Source organism: Anthonomus grandis, chromosome 12, assembly GCF_022605725.1.
Source record: "Anthonomus grandis grandis chromosome 12, icAntGran1.3, whole genome shotgun sequence".
Lineage (NCBI taxonomy): Eukaryota > Metazoa > Arthropoda > Insecta > Coleoptera > Curculionidae > Anthonomus > Anthonomus grandis.
The window spans coordinates 29,686,920-29,701,438 of NC_065557.1; the positions used below are offsets into that span (position 1 = coordinate 29,686,920).

The 14,519-nt window shown below is 31.7% G+C and overlaps 2 protein-coding genes across 2 annotated transcripts in view; one reads left to right on the top strand and one right to left on the bottom strand.

Annotated features, from left to right (window-relative positions):
- LOC126742617 (cytoplasmic dynein 2 intermediate chain 1) overlaps positions 1-293 on the bottom strand; it is a 32,707-nt gene extending 32,414 nt beyond the window's left edge. The window contains exon 1 of the mRNA XM_050449345.1: positions 144-293. Within this exon, the coding sequence (XP_050305302.1) occupies positions 144-158 (15 nt within the window). The 5' untranslated portion in view covers positions 159-293. The remainder of the gene's footprint in view (positions 1-143) is intronic.
- Positions 294-2,594: 2,301 nt separating this feature from the next.
- Positions 2,595-14,519, top strand: part of LOC126742620 (protein PTCD3 homolog, mitochondrial) — a 33,996-nt gene continuing 22,071 nt past the window's right edge. The window contains exons 1-5 of the mRNA XM_050449348.1: positions 2,595-2,736; positions 2,842-3,068; positions 13,173-13,373; positions 13,877-14,024; positions 14,084-14,299. Coding sequence (XP_050305305.1) covers positions 2,708-2,736; positions 2,842-3,068; positions 13,173-13,373; positions 13,877-14,024; positions 14,084-14,299 — 821 coding nt within the window. The 5' untranslated portion in view covers positions 2,595-2,707. The remainder of the gene's footprint in view (positions 2,737-2,841; positions 3,069-13,172; positions 13,374-13,876; positions 14,025-14,083; positions 14,300-14,519) is intronic.

The window sequence follows — 14,519 nt, forward strand, 5'->3', positions numbered from 1 at the left end:
CAATATGAATATTAATACGTGTCTCACGAAATAAATAGGTTAAGACTTACTATACAAACAAATACGCACGTTAGTATGCAAGTTATAGGGATATTGGAGCAAGTTAAATTAAATGAGGTAAAATTAAATTAATGATACTTTACCTTATCACTTGACATAAAACACAAAAAACGACTTTATCTTAATAAAAACACACTATTAAAACAGTATTTTGACATAAGCAATATTCAATGTGTCATTCTGTTAAACTGCTATAAGGAGACTGAAAAATAATCAATATTATTTAAACGGGATTGTTCGCAGGGCTTGTAAACTGTGAATAATATATCGTATAGGTAGCAGAAATATCGATTAAAGCAGGTGCGGTGTACACGCTAATAAGGACAGAAAAAAAAAACTATTAAAAATTTACAATACTTATTTAACTAGTGAAATTATAATGTGGTTTTTATTTTAAATAATCTTAGATTTAAAGAATCAAATTTTATTTTAAACACTTTTTTTTTTCTTTTTTAAAAATGTATTTTCAATATTTTGTTTTATATATTTTGTCTAAAATATAAATAACCAACCTATAAATGAATATTTTAAGTTTTTCTTTTTTCATATGTTTAAATTAACTTCGTTCATTGCTGACAGTTCAGCAGTTCGTTTAAGTATTTTAAAAGTAATTTCTATACAGGACGTACAGCAGTCGAGCCTCCCAGTAAAATTTGAACAAGATATATGGGTAAGGTATACTGGACTCCTAAAGTTGGTTACAATATATAATAGCAAATAGTGTAAATAGACAAAATGAACAACTTATCGAAAAATGATCGGTTTCAGGAAAAAGAAATGAAACTATAGTAGCTCAGATGACAATGATGCAGCTAATACGTTATGAACGATATTAGTAACACTTTAGACATTATGTGCCCAAGCATTTTTTCCAAAAATAGAAATATATATTAATAAAAAATGGATAACCCCCGAAATTAGAGATAAATGCATGAGAGGGATTGGGTATCCAAAAGAGCTGTCATAGAAAAAACTGAGATTATTTGAAATCAATATAAAACTATAATGAATACTATTATAACCAAAATTAGAGCAGAAAAAAATTGTATGCGCAATGTATAGATACAAATAAAAATAATCCTAAAGAACTGTGAAAAACCTAAATCCTTTTACACAAGAAAATGAAGTACACAAAACACTGAAGTATTGAATGAAAACTAAGACAATTACAAGGGATTTCGTTCACAGCATAAACAAAGTCTTAGAAAATATACTAAAACAAACAATCAGGCCTAGTACCTAGTACCTAGTACTTTATACAGGTATTCCTGTATCTGTCAGTATATTTTCAACATTTTATAAAATATTTATAGCAGAAATCTCGAAGGGTGTGTAGAAAAACTTGTTCTAAATCAGTGAGATTCTTCTGAGAATCACTTATGTGAGTCCGTTGTTGTTAGTATCTGTGATAATTTTCTCAAGGCCATTGATCTGTCTCTCTGATCTTGTCTTTTATGTTTTATATATGTTATTCTTTTAATTACAATTTTAGTATTATTTTGTTGTCATTAATTGAGCATTTTAAACTTAGTTTAATCTGCATCAAATAGTCAACGAGCCTACAAAAATTACTGAGCACAGCAGTAAACTCCTGGACATAATAGTGACTTTCTCGAGTACGTTACGAATGCCGAGACTCTCTTCTCTTAATGGATAATATTTCAGATAATAGTTTGGTTAAAACCTGCATTAAACTTTATAAGTAGTATACTTTACCAAAATATAAGTCATATAGGAATTTTAATTTCTTTAATTATGATCACTTTGTTAATGGTATTTGTGGTATTAATTGGGATACATTTTATTCCATTGAGGATGTTGATTGAATGCTTCAGTTTTGTAGAGACAGGGTTAGCTACATATTTGATATGCACGCTCCTCTTAAAACTCGCCGTATAACTAAGCCCATTGCCTCTGGACTACACATAATATAAAATTTATGATGTATCTTAGAGGTAAGGCGCTTTCCTTTCCAAATACAGGAAAAATAAGACCAGTGTTAACTGGGATGATGACAAGAGGCTGAGGAATTTGGTAACATTATCAATTCGTAATGAAAAAAGAGTTTCTAGATTTTCAGTTCAAAGTTGATCTCTACCATCAGGTTAACTTATCCCGGAATCTGATAAATCTGAGAGAGAACCTGATCTTAGAAACAACATAAAACCATCTGTAAGTCATGCGTTTTATTGGTCCCTTATTAAATTAAATAAAGCATCTCTTGGATAACTATTTTATAAATATTAGTATTAAATAATTTCCTTAACTCAAATCTGCACGTATTTAATAAATTGGATAAAGTCTGGAATTATGACCAGCTACTAACTAATTGGTATCAGTGAGCGATGTTCTGAATCAGGGCCATATGAACGGATGAAAAAGAAATTAAGTCTGTGGAAGGCTTTAAACTTCTTTGGATATGTCGTTCCGCTATTCCGCATGCAGCCTAAATAAATGTTCAGAGTTCAGACCCTAACATCACGTGAAACAAAATCTGTCTGACAAAAATAACCTTTAACGCTAAATTGATTATATTGTGTTTGGTGACCTAACCTATACTTCTTCTTTAATGTAAATTGTAAGCCTGTAAAGTTAAGGACTCTGAGAGGAGTCTAGTAGAGTTTGTTACAATTAATTACTATTGAATATGAATATTTCTGGAATACTATGGAAGAGGTACTTATTTTCAAAAGAAAAACCTATAAAATATATTGCATTAGGAAACAATACCGAAGATTCATTCCATTTGGTAGTAATACTGACAAACTTTTCTCTGTTTAGGTCTCAAACCCTCAAGAACCATCATCTTATTGCTCGCTTAGTTTCTACCAATGAAAAAATTGAAATTCCAAAAAGGATTCCAAGAGGTCCGACAGATATTTTAAGAGCACTTGAAAGTACAATCCAAAGAGATCCTACTGCAGCTCACTATAAATACCATGATGATCCATATTTGATTCCATCAAATAATTTATCGAAAAGATCCTTTGCTATGGCTAAAGAAGCAGGTAGGTATGGTTTAGAACCATTCAAAAACATTGACTAAGAGCAGGTAATATCAGTTATTGGTTCATTAAAAACCTCTTATCGGGTAATTATATAATAATAATAATAATAATAATAATATCCTTTATTTGCCAACAAAATCGTATACAGGACGACAAAGCAACGTCATACAAAGGAGGATCTAGCTCCCATGGGGTACATTAATTTTTCTTATCTAGAATTCATAGAGGCAATATACTTATATAAACAAAATAACAAAATTTAAAATAAATATTCTAAATATCTAACACAAGTTAAAATTATTATTCAAAAGTAAAATTATAAAAACATTTAATCTGCAACCAGTGGTAAACAGCTTTTTTAAATTGGACTGTAGATTCAATGCTTCTAATATCAGCAGGTAGCATTCTATAAGCCCTGATGGCCATATAATGAGAACCTCTTTCATAGTAAGCTGAATTATGCAATGGAATACGGAGATCGCTTCTATGTCGTGTAATCATAGTCACATCCTCAGCGTACATTTCCCTATTCTCAACAAACAAATGATTGTGTCTCTTCACAAATAACACCAAGGAAGAAAAGTATAGGGAGGGAAGGGTGAGTATTTTTAGTTTGCAGAAGTAAGGCCTACAGGAAGTTCTGTAGGTCATGCCCAATAAACAACGAATGATACGCTTTTGCATTCTAAATATATCTAGAGCTCCTCTTGCAGATCCCCAGAAACAGATACCATATTGTAAGATCGACTGTACCTGTCCGAAATAAAATAGGCGAAGAGATACCTCAGACACTACATCCCTTAATCTTCTAATCAATCCGCACAAGCTAGCTAATCTGGAATAAAGGTTTTTAATATGTTTCTCCCAATTTAAATTGGGGTCAATGTGTATTCCTAAGAATTTAATACTATTGGCCACAGGGATTGACTGCCCACCAGACCACACAAGTAGAGATTCTGAGACAATATTGGCCTTCGAAAAATTAATCAACCCCGTTTTACCAGAGTTCAAAGACAACTTACTGTCCAGACACCAGGTCCTCATGCGCTCCACTGCGGATGAGCAGCCCCGTGAAAGATCTGCCACTGTCTTCCTGGCAACTATAACTGATGTGTCGTCGGCGAATTGACAAATCATATCAGAAGGGAACAGCTCAGGCAAGCCATTGACATATAATAGGAAGAGCACAGGTCCCAAGATTGAGCCCTGAGGCACACCTCTTCCTATAATTTGGGGGCGGGAAAACGTTGGTGAGCCGGAATGTGTCACACAAACTATTTGTTCTCTTTGCTCTAGATATGAACTGAGTAATTTAGATGCTGCACCCCTGATGCCATACCGTTCCAGGATGTCCAGCAGTAAAGAATGGTCAACCGTGTCAAACGCCTTAGACAAATCGAAATACAGTCCAGCCACACTGGCCTTTCTCTCAAGATTCTCCATAATATATTGTATTGCACTATAAATGGCCATTTCCGTCGATCTTTTGGGAACAAATCCGTATTGGTGTTTATTTATTATTTGATGGTGAGTTAAATAATTCATAACTATTTGATAGATAACCCTTTCAAATACCTTCGATATGGATGGTAATACGGATACTGGCCGATAGTTGGCAATATTCGTTTTTTCTCCCTTCTTAAAAACAGGCACTACTTTTGCCCGCTTAAGAGCAGAAGGAAAAATTTGGGTAGAAAGACTCTCATTGATCACATTGGAAATGGGTCCGGCTAAGTGAATTCCAACAAACTTTAAGACGAAAACCGGAATTTCATCCAAGCCAGAGGAAAATTTATTTGGAAGGTTCATCAATATCTTAAAGATATCCTGAGAATTAACAGGATTGAGAAATATGGTTGGATAATCATTATGCAAGTCATGTATATTGGAGTTACAGCTTTGTTGATGGTCAAGAGTAAAATGTTTAGCAAATAATTCGGTGATTAAAGCTGGGTTCTCAATGGACTGACCATCTTCCCTTAAAACAATATTGTTGTTAGTTTTATTTTTACCTGACTCAGATTTTAGGATTGACCATGCTGATTTTATCTTGTTTTTTGAATTTTGGATTTTGTTATCATTTATAGACTTTTTATAAGAGGAGATGTAACGTCGATATTGTTTTCTTTCATGTTTGTATGTAACGTAGTGTTCCCTAGAATTAGTATATTTGTACCAAACATAGAGATCTTTTATGTAGTTTGAATATCTTTTTATCTCTGGTGTAATCCAGGTTGGCTTCTTATTTTTCAACCTAGTCGTACATATTGGAAAAGCCAAATCAAAATAATAGAAGAGAATACGAAAGAAAGTATTATATTTTCCTTCAACTCCTTCAGCAGAATAGACCTCCTCCCATGCCTCCGACATCAGCATATTGTAAAATCGATTCATGTTGTGTGTTGAGAATTTTCGTCGCTTCACAACCATACCACATTGGGGAACCTCCATCTGTCTCTTAAAAACAAAAATTTGAGGATAATGATCAGACAGATTAGAAACAAGGACTTCAGAAGATATGACAAGACTTGAGTTCATATTTGTAAAGATGTTATCCAACTGAGAGGCACAGTGAGCAGTGATTCTAGTTTTGGAGTTAATGTAAGGTATTAGACCAAAGGTCTGCATTAGTCCAAGCAAGGCCATCACGCCATGGTCATCAGGATTACTAAAGTTAAAGTTAAAGTCTCCTGAAATAATAAAAGGAATTTTGTTATTATACATCTCATCAAGTAGGTTAGCAAGATTGTGGAGAAAAAATTGGCTGTTACCACTAGGTGATCTGTAGACACAAACAACTATTATGGAATTATTGCTATTAATAACAATTTTAGAAATGCAAAATTCAAAGTCTTTTTCTGTGCCAGTCTGTAGACTGTTTACTTCCTCTACTTTAACATGATCACTGAGATCATCTTTATAAAATATAGCAGTGCCACCTCCTTTTGAACAAGAGCGACCATAGTAACTTGAGAGGTTATACCCATGTATCTTTACAAGTGTTATGTCCTGGTTTTTTTGCCAATGTTCAGTAATTGTGAGAATGTCAGGAGATAGTGTAGCCAGCAGAACCTCGAGCTCCAGAACTTTATTGTTTAAGCTTTGCACATTGTAGTTAAGCAGCTTTAGTGCAGAATTACTGAAAGTATTTGTATTTGGTGACAAGTATTCAGCGTCAGAATGGTGAGACCCACACTGAGAATAGTTTTCATGCTTCTTGCGATGCAAATCCCGTATAGCAACTGTTAGGTTAGAATGCAGACTCATGTGGCTTGTTGACTTCTCTGATGATGGTCTAAAAAATTACGACCACGCGAGAAGTTGAACCTTTCGAAACTTACTCCACGTGGCCAGAAATTCTTATCATACACTAAGTCTTTGTGGACGGGGCTTACGCCAATCATGTATCTCTTCCGCTCAGATTTTGTTGTCTTGGGTAGACATTCTTTAATGGTTACGTTTTCTGGAACGGTATCAATGTGCTTTGCTACGTAGGTTCTAATCACCTCGCTAGTAATTGCTTTCGAGATTTTGCTAAGGTACAACCATATTTTTCTGTCCTCGTTTTTTTCAGTAGCTTGACCGAATATAGTTCCATCCTCCACACGCGTTCCTATGTTTGCAAAAAAAGTAGTCACCTTAATATTATCAAAAAACAAGAGAAACTATAAAAATAAACAATTAAATAATACATATCACATCTTAATGGAATCTGCAGTTCAATAAATCCAAAAATATGTCTTTCGATATCAAATTGTTATATATTTCAAGCATGAATATGTAATGGGCTCTTCTTTTTGATGCAGAAAATATATAAAAAATCCTCAGATTGATCCTAGGATTCCTAAACTTAGAAGTTAAGAGATTCAAAAAGGAATTAAAATCACTTTTATTATCCAGGGCATATTATAGCCTTGACGATTTTTTTAATGATACTTTTTAACCTGTGCTCTGACATCATTTTAGTGTTTTAGTTTTGTTTCCTGTTAAATAATTTAATTTACTTCTTCTAAATTCTGTTTTATTGACAGCTTTACTTATTTTTTAATGACATTTATCAAAAAGATGCTTTTTTTTTCTCAATCTGTTTTGTTATGATTAATTTTGGTAATGTGTGTAAATTTTATGGTAAAGTGTTTTAGATGTTATGTTTGTTTGAAATTTGAAATTTAAAGTGAATTTGGAATTTTTTAGTTTTTAGGATGCTTGTACACAAGATTTTGTTGTCTTACATAATATAGCACATTTTCTTTCTTTCTCTTAACCAAAACACAGTCTGAATATTTAAAATGGTCGATATGATTATCACAGCCTAAGTTCTAGTAAACAAAGAACATAAATGAAAATTAGTAAATACCGTTGATCTATCATATAAGGTATTTGCCAAATTTTTAATGTAAACATATCTTAGAAACCTAATTTCTATACCTTTTCAATTTTGTTGCTTTGACTGTAAAAATCCTTACAGAGAGTTTAGTGCTTAGTATTGCTGGATACTTAAATATTGTATATGGTCCTTTTTTAACTCAACAAAATAAATATAAAATCCAGAAAATTAAAAATTCCTGTGTAAGATTTACTAGAAATTTGCATCAGAGAGTTCATGTGAGTGAGCATGTAAAGCAGGTCTATAGTCTTAATATGGCCCATAGAAGATTTTTGGCTATAAGCTGCACTGTACATAAATTACTTAATTTTCATGAACCAGAATATCTGTCAGAATTCCTTATTCAAAGGGGAGATACACATAATGTAAATATTCACTATAAAAGCACACTGGCAATGCCCCAGCATAAGACTGAATTTCTGAAAAGTTCTTTCATATTTACTTCTGCCTGTATTTACAATGGCCTACCTGCAGAAATTAAAGATTTAAGCATGGCCTCTTTTAAGTCTAAATTAAAAAAATTTTTGGAGACTGCTGATATTTTAATATGGGTGTAACTTTGATTCTGGTATGGTTTGTTCTCTAAATCTTTTTTGTTCAAATTTTTATTTTTAAGAAAATTGTGTGTTGAAAAATGTCCTTTTATTTATTGTGGTGGTTATTAAAACACGCCTAGCGGCACTTTCCACCTTTGTATGTATATAGAATAGATGTAATTTATTTGTTGCATACAATAAAGATTATTTAATTTAGTTTAATAATATTAGATGCATACTATTAAGTGCAGTGGTACAAGAGTAGTCTAATTGTTAAAATCCTTAGTATTATCATTTATAAAACCAAACAATTTGAAAGCCTATTTTTAATATTGTTATAATAAGTATTAAATCCAAAAATACTTTAAAACAGTACACCTGCATCTTTAACTAAAATACATCTCTTAAGTTTATAATTCTGAATATAAGGATCCCCAATCAAAACATTTACCTTTCAAGAAAAGGAAACTATACAATTATTATCAAAATTTACAGGCATTCTATTTCTTCTATATGAATAGACCTAGATCATTTTTAATATCAACTTATTAGATACAGATTTAAGAATCTTAAAATCAATTGCAAACATGGAGGAACTGCTGTTCTAGTTAAATAAACTCTTGAAACTTTTTCCATAAAATTGATCAGTTTCATAATTTTCTGTTGGAAAAGCTTTTGAATTCTCCCTTTGTTTTTTTAAACTGTTTAATTTATAAGTTCTTTGTGTTTAAAGGACACATACTGGAGATATTGGTATATTCCTGGTCTAACTTAACTTCACTGGTGTAACCAAGCCATACATTATACGTCTATTTTAAGTATATTGAATTCTTACTACTTAGAAATGCATGTTCTTTTTACCACATGAATAACATTGTCATCTGCAACTACTATTTGTGTACACTTTTTTATGATTTTCTCTCTTCTGGTATTTCTAACAATAAAGTCATTCTTGGTAAGATTCTATGCAACACTGTATTGTATTTGTCACATTATGTAGGAAGAATTTTTAGCAGACCAAATTTCATGTGTTTATTAAAAAAAGCAATATTAATCTTACAATATTACTTAATACTACATTACCAAAGAAGGCGAAGATTAACTTTGAGCTACTCTTGTAACTCTTAACCTTCCTAACAATCACAGTTTAAATGGAGAAAACGAAAAAAAAAAATGAAAAAACTAACAAAGCATTTATCTTTGAGAAAACTAGGCTATACTTTGGATTGATTTAAAAACAAAAGTCTATAATATTTCCTATACACATTTAACAAAGTATTAAATATTGGTTTATGAGTAGTATTAAAGAACTTAACGGCGTTATAAGTAAAAGATTGGTTGAACAGAGCCGTGGAATGGTAAAAATTTGTGCGAATATACTTTTAACAATCACAATGTTTTTTTATCATCAGAAATACTGTAATCTATATAGAAAAACAATTAAAGCAGCCAATTATAAATATTATCCACTTAAGTATGTCAGCAAATAGGCAGAGTGTTGTCAATTATTAATGATTTAATGCTTCTCATAAAAAAATGTACAACCAGAGGTAAGTCCAAATATTTTAAATGATTATTATTGTAATATTTCTCATTTCTTGCTCAAGGATGTAACTAGTAACCCTGATCCCTTGCCTTATATTCAGCCATTCTCAGTCCAAAATTCCTTTTTCTTTCATCCTATTAATCTCTAAAGTTGAGGATGCAATTAAAAGCTTAAAAAATTACTACTCTGCCTGATGACCACTATTATTTTTGCTGTATAAAATTAATTAGGCTCATTGAGACTGCAGGACAAGGTGGTTCAGTTTGCTGCCATATTGTGGAGTCATAAAGATTCTGATTAGACCTCAGATTTTCAAGGATCTTAAGAATTTTATCAGGGTGGTGCACTTCAAACAGGCTTGTGTTTAATGTACATAATGTACATAAGACTTTTATTATGGGGTTGAAGTGTCATGTTTAGGGCATGATGTTTAGTGAAGAGTCCCCCTTGCAACAAAAAAAACAAAATTGTAAGTTCCATGGTATTACCATTGATGTTGGCCTTCAATTCGAGGACCATATCCTAAATCTTGCATCAAAATTGTCCTCTGGATGTTTTCCAGGAAGACTGGCAAGATATGAGCTGAGAGGAGCAGCTGCCTGTTGAGTGTACTTTTCTCCCATTGAATCTCTTCTTTGTTATGGCATGCCCTTTTGGGATTTAGTCAACAAGAGGTTAGTGAACATCATTTTTGTATTTAAAAAAAAACTGATACCTATCTTCTACTGGGTTAAGAGATTTTTGTAAACCCCTCTTCATAGCTCAAAAAATCCTAACTATATTTTCTTTTTTTATCTTGGAAATAGGTACTCTCTTTCATAAATATCCTAAACCTTCCTCTAACAATAATTCCTCTACGTATTAGACAAACATTAGATATTGAAATGTTCAAAGTCATTTTTATTACCTAAGGCACATTGTAACCTTAATGAATTATTTAACAATACCTTTTGACCTGTGCTCTAACATCATTTTCATATTTTGTAATACCTTTTGTTTTGTTCCATTATTATTTAATTTACTTTCTTTAACTTCTATTTTTGGTAGCAGTTTTACTTATTTTTAAGCCTGTTCTGTTATTTCTATGTGTTTTTGAAAAATGTTATAGTTTAGGAATATGTATCAGTTCTTCTGTGAAATTGTAATTTTTTAGTTTTTAGGATGCTTGGATACAAGATTTTGTCTTACATAATATATTAAATTTTCTTTCTTTCTTGTACAAGATTCCTTTTCTGACTGTTGGACTGACACTGTTGTTGGCATGCTATTGGCAAAGGTTGTTAAACCTTAATCTTTTTCTTATCTATAAATAATTATTACTTTAACAGTCCCTAAAATTTTTGAGAGGATTTTATTCTATCAGTTATATTCTTGTTATATCAATTAAATTTTGCATTAATTACAGATAAAAATATCGAGTGGAATGAGCCCGTCTTTTATTTTTATTGGATTATTCTGAGACTTTTGACATCTTATTTATATGAATTTTATTTTACTGACAGCAAATTCATATTTTGAGAAATTTAGTTATGATTGTACCTTATACCGGAATTTTTGATATAATTCCATATAATTTTTTTTTTATAAATAATAGGAAAAATCAAATATAATCTAGTGTTCAAATAACTTTAAGAGATTTTTGTACTCTATTTAATAGATTTGATGTAACCAATAATCAAGCACATTTTTGCCTTTTGTTGGTATCATCACAATAATTGTTCAAAATGTCTTCCTCCAACCTGAATACGCCAATTTAAACGTCTTCAAATGATTTCAAATGCCGCTTTAATTTATCCAATTAAGTGTTGTTCTGTTTTTAATATAGTTTCGTAGATGAAAGACTTTACATGTCCTCATAAGAAAAAAATCTAGCGACGTTAAATCGGGTGACTTTGGAGGCCAAGAAACTGGTCCACCTCTGGCAATCCAAGGGTGTCCAAACGGCTGATCGAAATCCTCATGTACTTGTAAACCAAAGTAAGCCGGCGCTTTTTATGTTGAAATTTGCTGTTTATGCATGTTGCCAAATAGGTCCTGTTAACCGTTCCGATAGAAGGTATGGCCCAATTAAATAATGATTAACAATGCCTGCCGATACGTTGACAGACCAACGTTGCTGATGTTTTTACGAAAAAGTTCATGGGGATTTTTTTCGTCCCAAACATAGCCATTCCTACAATTAAAAATACCGTGTCTTGTAAAAGCTTCATCGGTTCATAAAACAGAGTAAAAAATTTGGTTGTGCAGTGATTTGAGAAGAAGTTATTGACAAAATTAAACTCTAAGATAAAAATCGACCGCAGTTAATCCTTGAATTTTCTGGAAGCGGTAAAAATAAAGTTGTTGCTCGTGTAGCACCCGCCAGACGGAAGCGTTACTCGTATTTATATCCTTAGCAATATCACGAGTGCTACTTGATGGTTCGTCGGCAACTCGCTAAAGAACCTCTTCGCCATCATAAAATGTTCTCCAAGAAGTGCATGTTTAAACATGCTCAAAGCCGCGGATGAATATATAGCGCAATAAACTTTTTGTATCCCAGATACTGTCGTTCGGGATATAATGTTCTGGATACAACCGCGCTGCTGGTCCTGCTTTGCAGGTTGTTGCTCCGTATGCCAAATGCATATCCGCCAATTCTTGATTGGTAAAGTTTTTAGGCATTAACAACAATAAATTTTTGTTAAATTCTTACAAAATGTACAGATAAGATAGCACAACTAAGGCGTTATGGAATGCAGCTACAAAAAACAATCTCTATTATTGTCCTTAAAGATTTAAAATTGTTTAAAATCACCAGCTATAAAATTTTTAAACATTGGCATTGACATTTTGAACAATTTTTGTGATGATATCAGTTACAAAAGGCAAAAATTGAATGCAATAAATCCTATTTAGGCGAATTATCGTCTTTCTAAATTTTAACGCGTCCTATTGCCGTAGTGACATGGGTTCGTATACTCAAAGGTTTCCTACTGTTGCACTGAATTACCGATAAAAGTGTGATCGCATAATTCTAAAACACCCTGTATATGTATGCCAACCATAAGCATATAATAATTTTTCAAACACACATACAGAAAATCCGAAATCATTAAATTGATTTATTACTTTAACAAGTGAATAATGAAAATAATGAACAAATACATAAACGACAATGTATTGAATTACCTGAATCTAACAGAATAATTTTAAAAGAATACTGCGACCTTTTTATTTCAGAAATAGAAGATAGATTCCAATTTACAGGACAGTTTGGTATGTTTCAGAGCTATAAAAAAACTTTTCCTAAAGTAATTTTTTACGAGACAATTAGCGTAATAGCGCTTATCCATTTATTAATAGTGGAAAATTAAAATCCGAATGGTTATTTTTAGCCACAATAGACCTAGCAGTGGAGAGACACAAGGTCTCTCTCTCAAGGTCACTCTCATCAAACCTACGGTTATTTTTCAATAGAAATATTATGTGTGGTATCCAAGATAGCATTGGTATTCTTCAGTTTTTTTATTTGTAAAAAAAAAATAATTTAAAGAAATGTTATTATGAAACCTACAAAAGTTTAGAAATTATTTGTACTGTCCAATTGTAACTTGTGATTGTGAAAGTTAATTTAGTTTAATATTGAATTTTAGGTAGAAAAGCAGCACACTGGGTTCGAAGCGAAAATCCAGAACTGTTTAACCACAGAGAATGTGAGCCTCCCATTGATTTATTTTTTCCAAAAATGGCTTATAATGAAAACACTGATGTCACAGAAGATGATCTAAAAAATGTGATTGATAGGGGTGAAGTTTCAGATGCTATTCTTATAAGTAATCTTCTTAAAACTAAAGGTTGGATAATACATCAACTTACTTAGATTTATTGTGAATCAAGAGTAATGTATGTGGTCCTTAAGTACTTGCTTGCATTAGAAATAACTCACTAACTTTTAATAAGCAACATTAATTTTAAAATATTTAAATGACTTTGTATTATTTAAACGCCCATAAAAAAAATAATACAATTAGAAATTTTGGTCTAGTACATGTTATTGATATAACATATAAAAAATTATTGGTTTGATTTTTAATCCTTTGTTTCTTAACTCTAATCTATTATTTTTTAATATTACCTACTTAATTTGTTCCCTTTGCATTGAAATATGTATTGGAAGGTAAAATAATATTAAATTTTTTTGTCAAATGTTGCCACCTTCTGAGTAAGATGTGCACCATATTTATAACCTTGTGAGTGTTTTTAAATCTATGTTACCAGTTCTATTCCTATAACATACCTTAAGGACCTACATGCAATGGAAAATATAAATAACCTCCCTTTAATTATATGGTTTTAGATATACAAGTATCTGATGAAATTAAACAAAGCTTATTGGAACTGTTATGTTATAATAACAGTAGTGATACCCTAAGTGACGAATTCATTGAAGAGAGGTGGTTTAAACAGTCTTCCAGTGTAAAGGAGAAGCAAAGAAAAACTTGGAAGTAAGTCTTACTGGAATGCTTTAGCTAAGTTCTAAACCTATGTTAACTAATATTTTAAGAGATGGCGCAGTGGCTGAAGAAATTTTTATAAGCATTGATAGTCCTAATGCGGAAACCTACTCTGCTTTAATTCAAGGCATGGTAAAATATAATCAAGCTGCTAGAGCATACCAGTTGTTTGAAGAGGCCCAACAAAAGGGTCTTGTACCGAATGTTGACACTTACAATGCTATTATTAGAGTGGCAAATTTTCTTAAGGAAGGATTCGACTTACGGTAATTTATAATTATTTATTTCTTAGGTTACATTTCGAATTACTATTTTAGAACATATTTAATATTTCTCAGTTATTCGAGGCATGGTTCCTATTAATAGTTAGCTATCAGAAAAAGTTACCTTATTTACTGCAGATTTTCATACCTTCAAACATTTTATGATAAGAAAAATAAACATGCTTTTTCAAATAATTGTTAAGATCAACATACTATTGCTTCG